Raw genomic sequence first — 18,591 nt, 5'->3', positions numbered from 1 at the left:
GAGCAATTTTGATACATGAGAAAGTGTTTAATTTCCATTTTGCTTTTGTGTAACAGGATTTAGGTGAGACTGGAAAGCAGTCTGGCTTCACTCTGGAACGGGTTGGTCAGTATTTGAAACGTCAGGACTTACAGTTCCTACTGGTCCCATCACCTAATGTTGAGACCTGGCAGGCGAGCACTGACAGTAGTCCTTATCTTAAAAGTAGTCCACTGCTGTACAAGCATCACCCTACCAAGTCACTGCTGCAGCTCTTTGATAATATGGAAGAAGCTATCAGAGATGCCCTTACCAAGCCAGCAGTAAGTAAATGCCACTAGGATGTCCAGTTTGTGCTGAGATAAGCTCTAAATAAGAATGAGACTCAGCGTTTTCCAAGTTAATAGAAAGGTTGGTTGATATATATGGCATTTACTTTGTAGTCTTGAAGTTCCCATTTATTGACTCGTCTCACTCAGTGATGCTGGTCTTTGCATAGATGCACATCAGTATTCATGCATGTGTCATTCTTTTTTGTCATTGATTGAAACAAACGATATGTTATATAAGAAATAAGTCAGAAACTGCACAGTTTTACTTTGGAGCAGTTCCACAATTGGAGGAAAGTGAATTTTAGAATAGGGATGCCATTGAAAGATGTGCTACATTACCAGCATGGCAATTTCTACATCGTGCCCATTTTGTAAGTTTTCCTAAGAATTTCAGTGTTGCTTGTAGAAAGAGCATTGGCAGCTTTGACAAAATGGAAAGGGGCTGGAAATTATTTCTGGGGCATTTTAAAAAGTTTGGGACTCGAGGATTAAAACAGTAAAATACCAATTTTGTGAATTTCTGTTGGAGTTTTGCATAGTTTCTGTTCAAACCATCCAATGGAATGAAACCTGGAATTAAACTACTGTGTATTGAAGGAATAATGCTTTTATTTTGACAGGTGGCAGTGGGCCAGTCAGTGAGATGCCTTGAAATAGTGCCTTTGTACACACACTCAGCACAAGGCAATGAGAGCAATAGGAAGGAACTTCGCCATGCTGCAGTTAATCAGTAAGTTAGCCCATGGGTGAAACCAGATAATTTGTAAAGGCCATACACAATTGTGTGCAAAATCAAGTGTATTGAGGTCACATGGCACCGACTTCTAGATGTCAAAGCAGTTACCAGGGCCAATTGGGTAACCATATAACAAACGACAGAAATAATTCAGGAGAGGGCTTACAGAAACACCATAATTATAATAATAATAATAATTGAAAATTTATAATGTGCCTGTAGCACGGAAAAATGGCACCCTAAACTAAATTTAAATAAACTAAAAAAACAAACCAGCATTTGGGGAACTTGCTAAAAAAAACTTGATCGGGTCGGGAGGAGTTGCAAGGAAAATTAGGTGGAGGCAAACGACTGCAAATTTTAGAGAAAGGAGGGAAAAAAAATGAAATTCCAAAATGTATTGCTCCGGGGCAATGCTCAACAGAATCCAAACAAAGATTTAAAAAAAAAGAATTGTTTAACCATAAACTCAATCAAACTTGTGATCTAAAAAATGAAGAACCAGTGTGATATCTGGGCAGAATGAGACTAAATTAATTTTGATCTTCAAAAAAAATGCTCTTAATTAAATTACATCAAACTAAAAAAAAAAAAATGAAACTTTGCTGGTCAAAAGAAGTTGGAGCGTAGATTCAACAAAAATATAAAGTCAAGCAAATATAAGCAAAAAAATGATTGAATTTCAACAAAAAACGAAAACCTAAAAAAAAAAACAGAAAGCCAACACAGCACATTAGATGGTTGCAAAACAATAAACACAACAGCTTTGACAACCTGCAACATCAAACCTCCCCCAAAAAAACAAAATAAATGAGTACATGAAAAAGATTGACGGTCATACGTAAAAAGTAACTTTAAAAGCTAACTACAAGGTAAATGTTATAAGTTTACAAAATAAATTGACCTGTCCCTAGTTCCATAGCTAGTTCACACAAAGCATCTGGCTCTCCCTTTTCACAAGACCCCCCAAAAATTGCAAGGTTTGAGAAATTTTCTCATGCTTGAGAAATCTTACAAAAGTGCCACCGTGTGAAAGGTCGCCAATGCTTGAGATTGACAAGCATTCCTTGAGATATTTTGGAGGAGGTCTGGACCTATGACAAAATCTTCCGCTAGCTGAAGATTTCTCAAGCAACCCATGAGAAATGGTCGTGTGAATGGACGCACTGTTTATTGTACAATGTCCCCTGAGATAACCTACACAGTGTGCATGCATAGTGACCTCCAACCCTACACAGAATGCGCGCGCCCTTTAACTTCATTTCAGGTATGTCCAGCGATCGTGGCACTGCTTGCCGGTGCAATCAGGCATACCTCCCACGACTTCCTGCCACACGTGGCTATTGCGGACCATGCCGTCCATTTTCGCCTTAATCACCACGTTTTCCATGGCAGTTATAAGGCTGAGAGTCTCATCATGCTCCCAGCCCTTCTTGGAACTTTTCTGCTTCTTGGTACTCCCTGAAACATCAGTTTCGGGAGAACGTTTTTTTCGTCTGCAAGTTTGACTCTGCCGATGTAGCGTCAGCCATTTTTCATCAATGGTCTCCAACTTTGACCTCACATTGTGCTGATACTTGCGGTATTTGCGCTTAGTAAGTGTGGAGTTCACTGGCAACCCGCGGAATAAGCGTTCACGTCTCAAGGAATGCTTGCAAAATGTTACACGGTGCTGTGTGAAAGGACATGATCAAGGTTTGTAAAGTAAACAATGCCCGCTCCAAAATTGTGTCTCAAGCCTTGCAAGTTTTTTGTCGTCATGTGCAAAGGGCTTAAACAACAAGTCTAAACTGCTGAAACTCTAACTCCATTGTAAAGCACCTCTCCTTATTTACAGGACCACTAATCCTATGAATGTGACTCTACTGCATGTATCAGTTAAATGTACATTTTTATGTACAGTGTAATAGACAAAGCAAGAATACTGTTGAATACTGAGGCTTAATAAAAAGCAAAGTGTTAACAGCTGTGAAGTGTGAAAAAAAAGACATTTGAGAACTTGAATCCTTCCAACACAGGTATGCAGGGCAAAGTAATACATTTTAGTCCCAACTGTGGCACACACTACACAGATCACGATGAGTAGTTTTCCATCCCAACAGCAAAGAATGTCACTAATAGAGACAGAGCAATAAAATGGTAAACGTAATCTAGTAAGAATGCATAAAAATCAGGAACAGGAGTAAATGTGTAGACTTCATGAGTCGAGCACAAACATGACCATGCTGTAATACCCATCTCTCTCATGTTACATGTATATTATATAACGTGAGATAACTTATTTTTTAAAATAAGACAAAAGGTTGACCGAGAGGATTGAAACTCAAGTACACGCACATGTCCCTGACCGTATTCATTTTTCATCACAAAGAGTGATCATAAGATCTCATAAAATACACTTTTGTGTTTTTGTGAGGCCCATACCTCCGCCATATGCAATGCTTTAAAAAGCACCTAAATTAGTTGCAAATGCGACCAAATTTTTACCAATGCAATTGTGTTTCACCGTACAGTCGCCATTTGCAAGTTTAGATAGCTTAAAAGCTACATACAAAGTTACTTGAGCAATTTCGAGTACGCTTAAAAATGTTAAAAAGCAATGATTATGTACTCAAATTTCATTCCAGAAAGGTATAAATAACAGCACAAATTACATCGTGAATTGTATAAATACCCCATGCTTACATCATTCATCCATGCTATGGAATCATGACCTGGTTCAGCACACTTACACCACAAAACATGCATGTCATATACAGACACCAAGCAGATGTACATGTGGTTGTGGTCCTTCTGATTCGAAGATGACGTCATCGTTTTGCAACTTGGTGAACCCGGAGATGACTGCGCAGACCAGTGTTGGATGTGCAGAGTCTAGAACAATGGGAGCACTGGAAGTCAGTCATCAGTCCTAGGCTGGCTGTCTCGCTTGTGGTGGCATTTATCTCTCGCTACAGTCAGGTGTTGTGGACGAGCCTCCTCAAACCTGGAGCTGGTCTTGCACACGAGCGATCTCCAGAAAGGTGTGTTGCTGGCATGGGACTCTAGGTCCTTTGGTTGTATATTGAACAGCAGGAGGTTGGATTTAACACAGTCCTTAAACCTCTTTTTTTGGCCTGCCCTGCTTACGTCTTCCACACGCCAGTTCACCATACATCAGGTGCTCCTCCATGCGAATAACGTGCCCCACCCATCTCAACTGGGCCTTGATGAGCACCGATTCTATGCTGCTAGAATTCGCACAGTCGAGGGCCTCCAGATTAGTTATGCAGTCTTGCCACTTAATGTGCCTGCGATATGGTGTCCGGGATTCGCATCCGTAGAGGAGAGAGGGGGAGAACCACGGCATTTGTAGACTTTTGAGTTTTGTCATTAGGTGTGTGTTAGGTTGGTTCAGGACTCTATTGCGGATTTAAACTTTGCTCTTTTTTGCTATTGAGGTGGGATCATTTTGCTATTCTTGGCAGAAAGGATGGTTTGATGTTTTCATCATTCTCATCCAACCAGTCTTGGTGAGTCCTTATTTTCAGACCAATCACCTCCCTCGCCGTCTCAGTGATGATGGTCTTGAAGACTGACCATTTCCTGATGGCATCACTGTCAGAGGGAAGGCCCTCCTGAAGATTTTCATCAAGAGTCTCTTGGAACTTGGTGAAGTAAGACTCATCCTTCAATTTGGCTATGTTACAGGAGGCTCTGATAACCTTCGACTTATTTCTGTGTGGCGGTGGGATGTACAAATTCATGATGGCTTTTACCAGTCTGTGGTCCGGCCAGCACTGGCACCTCTCATGGCACGGGTCATGCGGATGTCCCTGATGCCCTGTTGGCATACAATCACAAAATCTATCATGTGCCAATCCTTTTACCTTGGGTGCATCCACGTGGTTTTGTATTTGTCCGCCATCCTAAACAAGGTGTTGGTGATGCACAAACCACGTTCCGCACATTTGCTGAGGAGGAGCAGTCCATTGTCATTGATGTTGCCCACTCCATGGCGCCCGAGGACTCTCTCCCAGCTGCCAAAGTCACTGCCCACTCGCGCATTAAAATCACCAAGCTTGTCGGCTTGGGGGGTAATTTGATGGTCTCATCGAGGAGCTGGTAAAACTCTTCTTTGGTGTTATCCGTACTTGTGAGTGTGGGTGCGTAGACAGCAATGATAGTAAGATTCCTGCTCTTACTGGGGGGGATGCGAAGTTCAATGAGTCGTTCACCCAACTGGAAGTGCAGGAAGATTCTTAGAAAGCGTTGACCTTATGGCGAATCCTACTCCATGGATCCTGTCTTCAACATACGGTATCCCTTTCCAAAAGAAGGCGTATCCACCTCCCTCTTCCTTCAGGGATCCCTCGTCGGCAAAGCAAGTCTCACTGAGTGCAGCGATATCGACACGGTAGCGCTGGAATTCCCTGGCTACTAGCGCTGTTTTTCTCTCAGGTCTGCTTGTGTTGGCTCGGCCGAGGAGCATTCTGACATTCCAGGCTTCCATGATGAGTTTTCATTTCATTTTATTTAATTTGTTCTGACCGCAGATAGGATGAGTCTGTCAACCGCGGTAAGCTTACCAGACTTTGGGAGGGCAAAGCATTTGTTTGGGGTACCTTTTCTAACCCCCTCTCTCATACGAGGGTGGGAAGTGCTACCCTAAAAAGGCTGCCCAGTCGCCCACAGTGCTGCTGAGCTCTCCTGGTTGCCCTCGAAGTTCAGGAGAAGAGCGACCACTCTCCATGGTCTGTCTGCATGCAGGTTTGTGACTAGCAACTGCTGACCAAACACCTGTTGCCTTCGTCACTCACCCATTGCCGCAGGACTTTTGGAAGGGACGACAATCAATCAATCAATGAGTTGCATAACTGACCTGTGCGAGAATGTTTTATAGTGGGAGAATCGTTGCGCAGGGGTAATCCCATGCTCTTGGCTTGGTAAGCCTTAATCCAATGGCACGAGGAACCGTTACGATTGGAGACTGCCAGGCTGCAGTGGATGACCAGGACTCACTATGTGTCATATCCTTGCCCTAGAGCGCTCCACAGCACTTGGTGACACTTGTTGGATCCACTGTTGAACTCATCCGCTCACTCTGCTTGAAATCCATCTTCACATGTTAGGGCTGACTTAACCTAGTTGTGAGCTATTTAACCTGCAGCTGGGGCAGTGGTTGGCACAGTGCTAGGACATGTCCGCACACCGGCGGGCCTGCGCACCATGCCACTGGGGCCCACTGCTGCTCCGAGATCCCTTGCAGATTCAGCCTGGGGTCGCAAGATGCCCAGTTACCTTGTGTTGCCACGGGGAGGCACTGTAAGTGTTTTGATGGTGGAGAGGCTATGTACTGGCAGGGGAGACTTACGCACTTGGCTCCCTTTTCACCCCAAAACGGGGCTAGCCAGCGGCAGTGGCTGATGGCAGAAAGCGGGGTGTGAAATGCTAACTACAACTACACTAACTGCGCTAAATGCATCACACACACCATGCAGAAGAACAACTAACACACAGTTGATGTAACAGGTACATGTACTTTTTTGTAATTATTCAGGAATCACTCAACTGACATTATCAGGGTTTTCTCCAAGGGGTTTCAGCCACAGATATCATGACGTCCATAGGGGGTTTTAATAGTCGCGAGACACCCTGCTGCATAAATCGCACTATTTCTGACACACTCTAAATCACAGCAACACCCTTGAATTCCAGAATGAGCTCCATCTCAGGCTTCATTTACACAGCAGCAAAAAATGGAGCCTAAGCTGCAGTTTAGAAAAAGGCCCTAGTGTCCATGTACGGTGCATTAAGAATGCATGTTTAGATCAAGAACCAACCAACATTGACATACACTATGCAGATCGAATGTGTGATTGGGAGTACAGTACATGTACATGTACAGCAGCAACATATGTTGTAACATTGCAGTTCTCCTTCTACAACAAGTATTGTTTTGGGCAGTAAGGGCCGGCGACCATTTAGACCCGGTTTGAAAAGGGCCCCCTGGTAAGCTCGCCCTGTTGCAAAAACCCCTTTCATACCGGCCTGGCTACTGGCCTGGGATGCTGGACTGGTTGTTGATCTCGAACCTCTCCATCCTGGGGTCAATTGTTTGCAAGTACCGATACATGTAATCTATCCCAGAAGGAACCTGCTTGTGGTTTTTAATCCTTCAACTCTATACAGTGTTTACACTTATCCGCTCAGACCCCTATTCATCTGTGGAAGCATGGTGGGGGAAGTCTTTCATCAGGGAATTTGAAATGCCAATGTGCAGACAGGCCTGATACCGGCCTGGAGTAGCCTGAATACCGGGCAGGCATTATACAGGGTGGGTTACCGGGAGGCCCTTTTCAAACGGGATCTAAATGGTCGCCGGCCCTAACTTAGGCTCTGGCAAGCACACAAATTTGAACTCCGCGAGTGTTGGAATCACATAGAGACAGGCAGAGACACAGAAACTGTATCAGGTTCTTATCCGAGTGCTTTTTGTAACCCCTTGTAAGACACCTGTTTGCCAGTGACAAATGAAGTCCTTTCCCAGTGAGAAGACCTGCAGTGAGAAGATGAACAAATTGGGACATGAGGAATTCAAAGAAGAGACTCAAGCCTATCAAGTTCTAGTTAAAAGGAACCATATTTTAAACCTCTAGAGTTACCAAGTCTGGTAAAATCCTCCTTCTAGAGTATTTGGTTTCTCAAGATGACAAGCGCACAGATTCACATAATTTTACACTGAAAGCAACTCTGCCTCAAACCCATCTTTTTGATACTATGGTGGATCCATCTTGCCCAGCGACTGTTGGTACCAGTATGGTTAAAGACCATGTCACCTCATTGCTGGTACTGCTTGGGTCTGCAAGTCAGAGTCTGGATCTGTCAAGACAACATGCCTCTGCTGAGCTTCTTGATAAGAGATTTGACCGTCTTAAATGAAATTCAGTATCATTGAGCCGTCTTTTTGGTAGAAAAGGACATAGAGGATGCATAGAGAATTAACCACTTCCTGCCGGGGACTCCAGAATTGGAGACGTATGCTTTATATGCGTGGCCAGGGTCTCCAAACTCGTACAAAGGGAACAGGGCCCTGTAACAAAAGAGCGTATTCCGAACAAAAGACCAGGCTGCTGGGCATTACCGACATTTTTCACTCTCAAAAGTGGTGATAATCCAGCGTTATTTTGAAACCGTATACCAGGGTTTGGGGCATTGAGAGCGAGCGGATTACCACCGGGGACAAAAGTGCTCCACCACTGCAGCCATGAGCCACACTGCTCCGCTACATGCTAATCTGGCCCCTATGAAAAGAGGTCAGTAGTGCACTGAGCCAGGTTCGTGAACAAAAGACAGTTATACAACACCGCTCAATCTGGGCTCTGTTTACAAGGCTGCTGGCCTGGCTGAAATACTCGGGCGTCAATGAAGGTCACCTGCCAACTTAGAGTAGTGCCTAAAGATTACTTTGTGCGGCTATAAACGACCGTTAAATGAAATGATGGATTTTTGAAGGATTTTGAAAACGGAAAAAATGATAGTCATGCCGGCCCAGCATCATCAACATTGAAAAATGCCCCGGCATGAAGTGGTTAAAGCAAATAAATTGGCAGCAAAAGTGACCAAGAGTGCTACATCTACTACAGGACCGTACAAGGGGAATATGTCTTATCCATATTACTCTGCAGTGAACAGAAAGTTTCGGGGCAGCAATCCCATCAAGGGTTCTGCAATATTTTGTTGAAAACTGGAGATCTCTTACAACAGGTAGTTGGACACTTCAGTCAATAGTGGGTCAAAAGATTGAATTTTTAGATGTTCCCTTTCAATCACAAAACAGAATACCGATAACAGAAATGAACGCTCAATTTTATGTTATGAAAGGGGCAGTCACTGTGGAAGAACCAGTGATTCAACAGTTTATTTCATGTTTGTTTTGATTCTCAAAAAGCTGAAGAACTCCACCTAGTGACTAACTTTTGTTCTTTGCGTAAGTTTATGAGATACAACACTTCAAAATGAAAGGAATAAAATTTGTGAAAGATTTACTCACTGCAGGAGCTTTTTTAGGTTCTGTTGGTCTTTTGCTTTCAACCTACCACAAACATTCACTGTATTTTCTTGGAGTTTCATTCCATTCACTAAAAAATTGATCAACCATAGTGCGCCCTCTAGTCCAATGATGCATAGTGGACCAGCCGCCATGTTCACCCTTCTTTTCCTTAGCATGATTCTGAACAGACATATCAATTTTGGCATCTTTGAATTCTTGAGTTTTCAATTTCGCTACACGTTCCTGTGTTAATTTGATTAATTATAGCATTTTGCAATAAATGTACATTCCTTATTATTCATGATTGAGTGTGTGTATTTGTTGTTTTGTGGCATTTTCTTTCTCTTTCTGTGCGTGCATTTTCATAGGCTCCACGTTGACCCTATGCTACTCAAACATCAAGTATTCTACATGGGGTCAATGAGGCGACCTGGGATGGTGGGGGTGCTGCAATTTGTTCCACTGTCCCCCACCTTCCTATTAGATCTGTAGGGTCAACGGGGCTACCCTGGGACTGTCGGAGCACGCAAGGTAGTGTGGCGTTTGTTCTGTGGCCCCACTCTCCCCAAAACCAACAAGAGTTGGTCTGCACATGATCGAGTGGCATTGTACACTATACTTGAGATTCTGTTCTAACACCTGCTGGCTGAACCATTCCCTGTCCAGTCCAGGGCTAGCCACGCCACACTTCAAGGTCTGGGCTATAGAGTGGGCGGTATCCGAATGCTCAGTTCCCTTCACCACCATATTGCATCACAGTCAAGAATAGTGCAGAGTGGCACTGCACTAGGGGCAAAATATTTCCCCCGCCAGCTGGTTCTGGGCGCATCGAATATTTCCAAGCCCAATTCCCAAACACTGAGGTCCAATGGCAGTTTCCCAGCAGCTACCATAGACAACACCAACCCACCAGCATGGCTCACAATGGTTCATACAGTACTAGAGTAATCCTATCACAAGCCCCTAAGGAGGAGTAGAGAAGCTGGATACAGTGTGTGAGAAGTTGGAATGGCTAGACACTTCTCAATTGATCACCAAATTTAATGATCCAGACAAACATATTACGCCAATGTTTGGGGTGCTTGCATATTCAGGCACCAGGCAGTCAATATAGAACAAAAGCAGCACATCAGCCATCTTGAACTATTGTCAGTGGACTACACCCTTTGAGCATTGGTGAACCATTATTGCAAGTTACACATTCAACTACAGGTTGACAACATCACCGTCATTTCCTACATTAGTCACGAAGGGGGGACAAGTTCTCATCCCTTGTAGTTAGATCTGGACATGGTGTCTGCACAGGGGAATAAAATTGTCAGAGGATTTCTACCAGGAGTTCACTATGTTGTAGCAGACTAACCTTCGGTGACAACACAGAGTGGCATCTCCTTCCCAAAACGTTTAGAGCAGTGGTAGAAACAAAATGATATTTCAATGCCCTGTAGATCTGTTAGTGTCACGGCTGAAGTGACAGATTCCAAGGTTTGTACTGTGGCACCTAGATAAACAAGCATGGCAAGTGGATGCATTTACCACCATTGAGAGCAACATGGCAGGGTATCTGTTTCCTCCATTTAGTCTACTCTCAAGGTGCGTTCAAAAAATTTAAGTAGAAGAGGCCACAGTGCTGTTAATTGCACCAGTGTGGAAAACTTCAACTATGGTATCCACTGTTGTTGAAGCAGACAGTGCAAACACCATTGCTGGTACCATAGCGCCCAGATCTCCCTCGGTTATGTCACAAACCTTCAACAACACCCCATGCAAAAAGTGATGCAGCTGGCAGCTTGCATACCAGAAAATCTATTGGAGCAAGAGGACTCTGGCAGACGGTGTCCTCAATCATCATGTCCTCATGGAGGAAGGGAACAAATGCTCAATTTAAGTCAGCCTGGCATCCTTGGAGTTGATTGTTTCATCAGTGACAAATTGATCCAGTTCAAGCACCTTTAGCAGAAGTTTTGGAATTTTTTAGATATTTATTCAATTTTGGATGTTGGGAAAGTTCTGAAGTTACCTTGGTTCACTTCCTTCAAATGGGAAGCTCAGTTGGAAGCTTTTCATGCTAAAGTTGGTCACATTGCACATTTGGTGTAAGCAGGGCGTCGCTCGTCACTATGCACTCTGGACTTTCATCGTGAAGAAATCTAGGACAGCATTTGAATTTGCACCAGTCAGCCAGTCTAAATGTTCCTCAGCTGGTATCTGGCAGACCCTAACATGTCTTTTCAGCATTGAATGTGTATACACGTATTTAGTGTAGAGGATTGCTTAGATGCCTATACGCTCAAAGATATTCCAGGCTATTTCTGTCATGTGGAAAACCCTATCATTCAGTAGTTTCATTAGCTATTGCCCGGTGGCTGAAAATAGTGATGGCATCTGCTAGCATTGATGTCTCCCATTATAAGGTGCATTCCACCCATACAGCTTCTTCTTCTGCAGCAGCAAGAGTAAGGGACCCTACATCTCAAATTTTAGTCACAGCAGACTGGTCATCAGTGAACACCTTTGCCAAGTTTACTAGCAAAATGTCCCACTTTCAGATGAATATGGATGGGCATCGCTTTGGAGTGCGCGGCCCGAAAGACCAGGGAAATCCCCCCAAAGGCATAAGGAACCTGTGATTCAGTAGTACTAGCAGCACGAGTTCCTCCCAAACTGAATGAATGATTGTCCGGATGCCCAGCAGAGTGAGATGCCAAACACGGGGGAACTGAAGCCACAGAAAAAAATGCGGCAGCTTGGGAGAATATGACATTGTCCGCCTGAGTGGACACTGGTGTAGGAATCTGCAGACATGCAGTAGAACTTGGAGGTGGAAGGGGTAAAACTGCCGGGCAATTACAGCGGGTTCTGGCTGGCTTGGTCGTTGCTATTGGTCGACTTCCCGAGGCCAAGGAGTTGGTGTATTTTGACCGTTTTTCTGCCTCTTTAACATCAGTGTCGGTAAATCTAGCCAGCGGTTGATGTGTTCGTTGTCAATCAAACTGCTCAGTGTCTGAATTACCCCACAAAAACTTAACTAAATATTCCAGAAAATTGATAAAGGTCAACACGTTTAGAAGGCTGTGACAGAGGAACGAACTGATTGCGGTTCCCGCCAATTAAGGCAGCCCCACACCACAGTAACACTTTTCATTGGTCCAAAGTTAGTCTAAGGCAATTAGCATATGCTCGACTTCCAATTTGTATAGGCGCGACTTCTGATTTACATACGTGCAACTGCAATTTGTATGTGCCCCACTCTCCGTTTGCATAATTAATCCAGAAAAGAAAGTGAACTTTGACCTTGCATTGCATGAAAACACAGCCCAACGCAGACCAGCTGTGCTTGTGTGTGAAAGCCGCAACAAGAGGCCGAAAAGGTTTGTTTGGAAAGAGGACCAATGCAACTGATCAATTCAGACTCCACGCAGCAGGCAAAGAGTGGGGACAGTCACTGTGAATAATATCTTTTACCATAAATTTATGATAAAAGGTGATAACTGGGATTATATAAGGCCAAGGAAGACAGACTTACCTCCAGTCGCAGATATCTCAGTTTTTCTTCAGCATCCCACCCATTTTGATTCCTCAGACAGGTCAAAGGTATCTTAGATCTACAGAGACATGCTCAGGGGCTCGGGGGTATACCCTTCATGCTAGGGCTAATTTGCATTTTTATGAACAAATGAATCTACCATTTCTTCAAAAGGTGGTGCAAACCCTGTTAACAGGGACAATAATATATGGTTAGTCTCTTCTCTTCAGCCCCATAATTCCAAGTATGTGGCAGGTAAAACCTTTACACAATTGGAAATTATATTCATAGATTTCAGAGAATAGTTGATTGCCTTTGGATAATTTCACCTTCACCTTCCGTTTTGCTGCTCAGGCATCCTCACTCTGAGACACCCTTCATATACACTGTGCTGATGGTACAGGAAGCACCAACAGAAGTTATGTATCTTATCAGACAGCCCTGTTTGCGAGATGAGTAAGTACTTTAATCGTGAAAACAGACTATGTGCAATGAGAGGGATGAGAGTAACTACGTCAGCATTATGACAAATGACTCAATGCAGACACAGGCAAGAAGAATGCAATCAGTCCCATTTTAAAACATAGTAATTAGGACCTCATACAGAGATGGCTTATGCCACAATTTTCTGGTCTGCTGCCCCACTTTCATTTGACTCATATATCTTGAGTTCAGTTCTTACTGTTTTTCTTGAAAAAGCAAGGATTTATCCAACATGCAAACAACAAAACAGAGTCATTTCTGTTCATATGTAGGTAACACAATATCTGTATATAAGGAAAGCTCACAAAACATTTAATTTTTAAACAGCTGGTAGGTAATCTGATTTTCCTGATTATTTTTATTTGATCGGCAAACATGTATTCATTGTTTTTAATTCATTCCTCCCACATAAGTGTTTTCAGAGGAAGAAAAGAAAGCTAATTCAACATACTGTTTAGCTTTTCTGTCCTGATTCCATTGGTTTCCTCCTATATCGTGAATCCAGAAAGAATATTCCTAACAGAAATACACAAATGTGGCATTCCCTTAGAAAAAAGCAGACAGCTCTTGAAATCAGTATAAAGACATACAAAGGACATATTAAAAGAAAACCAGTCAGTGTCAAGTGTCAGATGTTATTCCTTCACTCTCGCTTTGTATGAGAATCATATTTTAAAATCCTGTAACACTAAAGAATGGGCAATTAAGACTATTTTCATTGGCCAATAAGTAATGTAGAGTGGGTGTGGGGTGTCACAAATCTCTAATCAGGCAGGCGTTGATCAGACAGTGATTCTTCCTTATGGTCCTTGTAGAACCCAAGCTCCAACTGGTGCTCTGTGTTTGCGTTTCTCTTCTCTGGGAACTGGAGACTACAGTGATGGCATTGTATCCCATCACTCACAAAGGTAATGACACACAGGTTTAAACTTAGCTGAAGGCACCAGAAAAACTTATAGAATAAACCAATCACCTTGACCATTAGGATAAATTCTGTGTCTATTCAACAAGCTTTTGGACCTGACTGTCACGGATTGAAACAAAATTCAGTGTGCTGATTGGATTCCTTCAGAAACCCCCAGAACCAAAATTTTATGTCAATCGGTCAATCGGTTTTTGAGATACTGGTTAACAAACTTTTGACTTACTACCTTAATCTGCTTTGTTGGGACAGCCACAGTGGTATACTGTTTAAAAACAGTGACAGATTACCTTCGCAAAATGCAAGCCAAAAAATGAGGGTAATTCCCAGCAGGACTTTTGTTCTGAGTACGGTCTTTTGTTACACGGACCAGGTCTTTAATTTGTCCCGTTTGGGGCACCCTAGCTCTGCGTGGTGCTTGAAATGGGGTTCCCCGGCAGCAAGTGGTTAAAGCTCTTGACAGGCAATCATATATAAAATTATCAAAATCATCCCACTTTCCACAGAAAGATTATTCAAAATATGACCTTTGACTTGATTTATGAATATGCGTATTTAACAAAATGTGTAATTTTTCATTGTGAGCTTAAGATGTAACCAACGTTTCCAGAAAGATTTTGGATGGGCACTCTTACAGTTTTCGAGTTTATTTGAACAATGACAAAATTGAAAATGTATATGAATGTGTATACTTTGTACATGTACATAATTTAAATGTGTGTAGTGTAATGTTTAGTTCTATGTATACATACAGGTATACATAAAAACCATGTCACCCATGTGCCATTGTTGTATCAAGTACAGTGTTCTTGGTTGTGGCGAGCTAAATCCTAAAAGAGGCAAGGGAGTCAGAATCCTCCTACCCCCTCGACATTCTTCCTCACATTATCACAGTGCTTTTTTTCACGTACTAGACCTTCAGCAGTTTCTAAGTAACTCCTTTTGGTCATTTTTACACCAATTTTGTGAAAGTCAAATTTACTGTTCTTGCACAGTACCCATTTTTCCAGGACAGGTCAACCAAAAACATGTACAGCAGGATCCCCCCCCACCACTGAGGTAGTCCATATTAACTTGAAGGGTGGCTAGAACACTGGCCACATGTTGTGGCCAGTGTTCTAGCCACGATGGACGGCACTTGGCAGGCCAGCCCGGCACTGAAAATTTGTGCTCGGAACGTAGGTCCGAAATAAACTCTGCCGCCCAGCACGAATTTCCCCAGATTGAATAAAAGTATTGCCAATATTTTGTATTTTGTTCACATTCCTGAATAAAAGTTCACACTTTTCTGTGTTTTGAAATGTGAAGCACTGATTCTCAATGTTTACAAGACGATAACGGCCTAATTTCCACGCCACGTAATTCTAACCCTAGCTCAGTGTTTGGTGTATTCACTGGTATGCACATGCACAGGCAAAGTTTGCGCTCGGCCTAATCTTGTTCGTAGTCATGTCAAAGCACAATACTGGCGTAGGGTTATAAATTCTCGGTTGTACCATGTTTGTAGCTGGTAATTGATCATGGCTTCGCAAAAAAAACGGAGGAATTCTTCGGTAAGCAAAAAAGACAGGAACTCGAAGAGAATGAGGATGAAACATTACAGTACAATGTGTCTGAGAGCTGGTGTAAGAGTTGTCTTTCAGTCTTTGCCAAGGAGATTCACCGTTGGGATGCAGCTTCTGTGTGTACAGGAGAAATGTGTTCACTGGACGGCGGGGGTTCCCGGCACTTTATACATCAGATCTGCTTAGCTTTTGTTGTCTTTTCCCTCTTATTTTCGTGAGGTGGTCACATTTTGTTATATACTGCAGCCTGTTGAAATCAGTATGTATTTTAAAGTCTGTCTTTTTTATGTCTCTTAAATTTTCCCTACCTCGATTGCTGAAATAAATGATAATGTCTGTGAACACCTTGTTTTGAAGACCAGCTGGTGTGGCAATATTCGTCACAGGCAAAGCATTTATTTTGTCCACGTCCTCTGGAGTAATGGGATTTTTATGTTTCACATACCCCTTTCCAACTTTCTTCAAGTGAACAAGCACCGCTTTGAGGCACCTATTGTGTCTCTCCAACTTTCACAATGTCAACTGGGTTGCTTTCTCTGTCTCTGAAATGAACCCATACCTGATAGATTGAATTGATTTATTGCTGTAGTAATTGTCATCAACCTGATGTACTTCCATGTAAAGCCTCCACAAAATGTCATTTAGAGCTATGTTACTCCCTCCACTGCCGACAATGTTGTGCCTCTGTCACCGCCACAACTGGAGAAAATGTTCGTGCTGTATTTCTCGCTCTTTTTAGTGCTCAGTGAATCAGCTTAGTCAAGAAATTCTTTAAATTTCTTGTCCAAGAGAAGAGCAGGTCATCAGTGTTTTATTTGCAAATCATGTGTGATGTTAAAATGTGCTTACCGACAACATACAGGACGTAACATATACCGGCATTTAAAAGGGCACCTGACTATTTGCATCTTCGTTCTCTTAACCTATTAAATTTGTAGCTAGTACATAGCTTGGTTCAACGGGTTCGAGAATGACAGATAAAGGTTTATGCTATGAGCTGAAATACACACCTGGGTACTGTTCATGCTTTCATTGCTACAGATGTAGTTCTTTGGTTGCTACGGGTATAGTTCTTTTTTAAAGCAAGGCTGCAAGTGTTTAGTCTTTTTGGAGTTTTGGTACAAAAAAAATAAAACTAGCAAACATCACATGACACACGTTTTGCCAATCAAGATACAGAATCTGTGGTTTACGTGTTATAAAACCCAGTACACATAAGTTTGAGGGGTGCCGTGTCAGTACTGTGTACATATGTACATGCAGGCACGACATTGCCAGTGGCTTGTCGATAATAGTACCTCATAAATTCATCCCAGAGTGGATAAATATAGAAAAGAAAATTGAAGGTTTTTCTGTTGTGCATACATTTGATACATTAATTTTTGTACGCATATGTTTTCGTTGTCATGGGAAAATAACAATTGTCGGAGTATTATAACCCAGATTTCCAGTGCTTGTCTCTGGAAAACCTCGTTTGGCCAAGGGTGGAGAGACAGACAGTTCAGTATCTAGCAGAACCTTAGGGAGTCTTTGATTGGCCAAAGCATTTAGTAACCACCCATTCACTATCTAGCAGAACCTTAGGGAGTCTTTGATTGGCCAAAGCATTTAGCAACCACCCATTCACTGCAGGCGGTGCATGGTCCCTTGCAGCCTTTCACGTGCAGCCCTGCATGTTTCCTTGTTTCCTTCAGAGCTAGCTTCCTTCAAAATACCCACCCTCCATGACCTTATACGTGGAGAGAGTAACATAACATAACCCATAACTTGTCTTGGTTTTGTGGGTAGCAGTCAGCAGTACATATACCTTTTCAGTACACATTATGTTTTGTGTAGGGGTAGTGATCTGCAGCACCCTTTGGGGAGGCAGTGCCCTGTAGTGGGCGGGGCTTTTTGTGTAAGGGCAGTGATCTGCCGCACTCTCTGGGTAGCAGTGCCTTTAGTGGGCAGTGCCTTTTGAGTAAGGGCAGTGATCTGCCGCACTCTTTGGGTAGCAGTGCCTTTAGTGGGCAGTGCCTTTTGAGTAAGGGCAGTGATCTGCCGCACTCTCTGGGTAGCAGTGCCTTTAGTGGGCAGTGCCTTTTGAGTAAGGGCAGTGATCTGCCGCACTCTCTGGGTAGCAGTGCCTTTAGTGGGCAGTGCCTTTTGAGTAAGGGTAGTGATCTGCCGCACTCTCTGGGTAGCAGTGCCTTTAGTGGGCAGTGCCTTTTGAGTAAGGGCAGTGATCTGCCGCACTCTCTGGGTAGCAGTGCTTTTAGTGGGCAGTGCCTTTTGAGTAAGGGCAGTGATCTGCCGCACTCTCTGGGTAGCAGTGCCTTTAGTGGGCAGTGCCTTTTGAGTAAGGGCAGTGATCTGCCGCACTCTCTGGGTAGCAGTGCCTTTAGTGGGCAGTGCCTTTTGAGTAAGGGCAGTGATCTGCCGCACTCTCTGGGTAGCAGTGCCTTTAGTGGGCAGTGCCTTTTGAGTAAGGGCAGTGATCTGCCGCACTCTCTGGGTAGCAGTGCCTTTAGTGGGCAGTGCCTTTTGAGTAAGGGCAGTGATCTGCCGCACTCTCTGGGTAGCAGTGCTTTTAGTGGGCAGTGCCTTTTGAGTAAGGGCAGTGATCTGCCGCACTCTCTGGGTAGCAGTGCTTTTAGTGGGCAGTGCCTTTTGAGTAAGGGCAGTGATCTGCCGCACTCTCTGGGTAGCAGTGCCTTTGGTGGGCAGTGCCTTTTGAGTAAGGGCAGTGATCTGCCGCACTCTCTGGGTAGCAATGCCTTTAGTGGGCAGTGCCTTTTGAGTAAGGGCAGTGATCTGCCGCACTCTCTGGGTAGCAGTGCCTTTAGTGGGCAGTGCCTTTTGAGTAAGGGCAGTGATCTGCCGCACTCTCTGGGTAGCAGTGCCTTTGGTGGGCAGTGCCTTTTGAGTAAGGGCAGTGATCTGCCGCACTCTCTGGGTAGCAATGCCTTTAGTGGGCAGTGCCTTTTGAGTAAGGGCAGTGATCTGCCGCACTCTCTGGGTAGCAGTGCTTTTAGTG

General features: G+C 43.6%; 1 protein-coding gene across 3 annotated transcripts in view; it reads left to right on the top strand.

Moving 5' to 3' along the window:
* Positions 1–18,591, top strand: part of anapc4 (anaphase promoting complex subunit 4) — a 123,661-nt gene that overhangs the window by 87,465 nt on the left and 17,605 nt on the right. For all 3 annotated transcript variants that reach the window (XM_087144836.1, XM_022229819.2, XM_087144835.1), the window contains 4 exons: positions 57–302; positions 932–1,041; positions 12,960–13,061; positions 13,904–13,996. In XM_087144836.1, the coding sequence (XP_087000962.1) occupies positions 57–302; positions 932–1,041; positions 12,960–13,061; positions 13,904–13,996 (551 nt within the window). The remainder of the gene's footprint in view (positions 1–56; positions 303–931; positions 1,042–12,959; positions 13,062–13,903; positions 13,997–18,591) is intronic.

Source organism: Acanthaster planci, linkage group LG13 (genome assembly GCF_054643075.1).
Source record: "Acanthaster planci isolate LZ-2023a linkage group LG13, COTS_SCS, whole genome shotgun sequence".
NCBI classification, from domain to species: Eukaryota; Metazoa; Echinodermata; class Asteroidea; order Valvatida; family Acanthasteridae; genus Acanthaster; species Acanthaster planci.
Note: the sequence above shows the minus strand (reverse complement) of the source record. Positions and strands in the feature narration are given on the sequence as shown.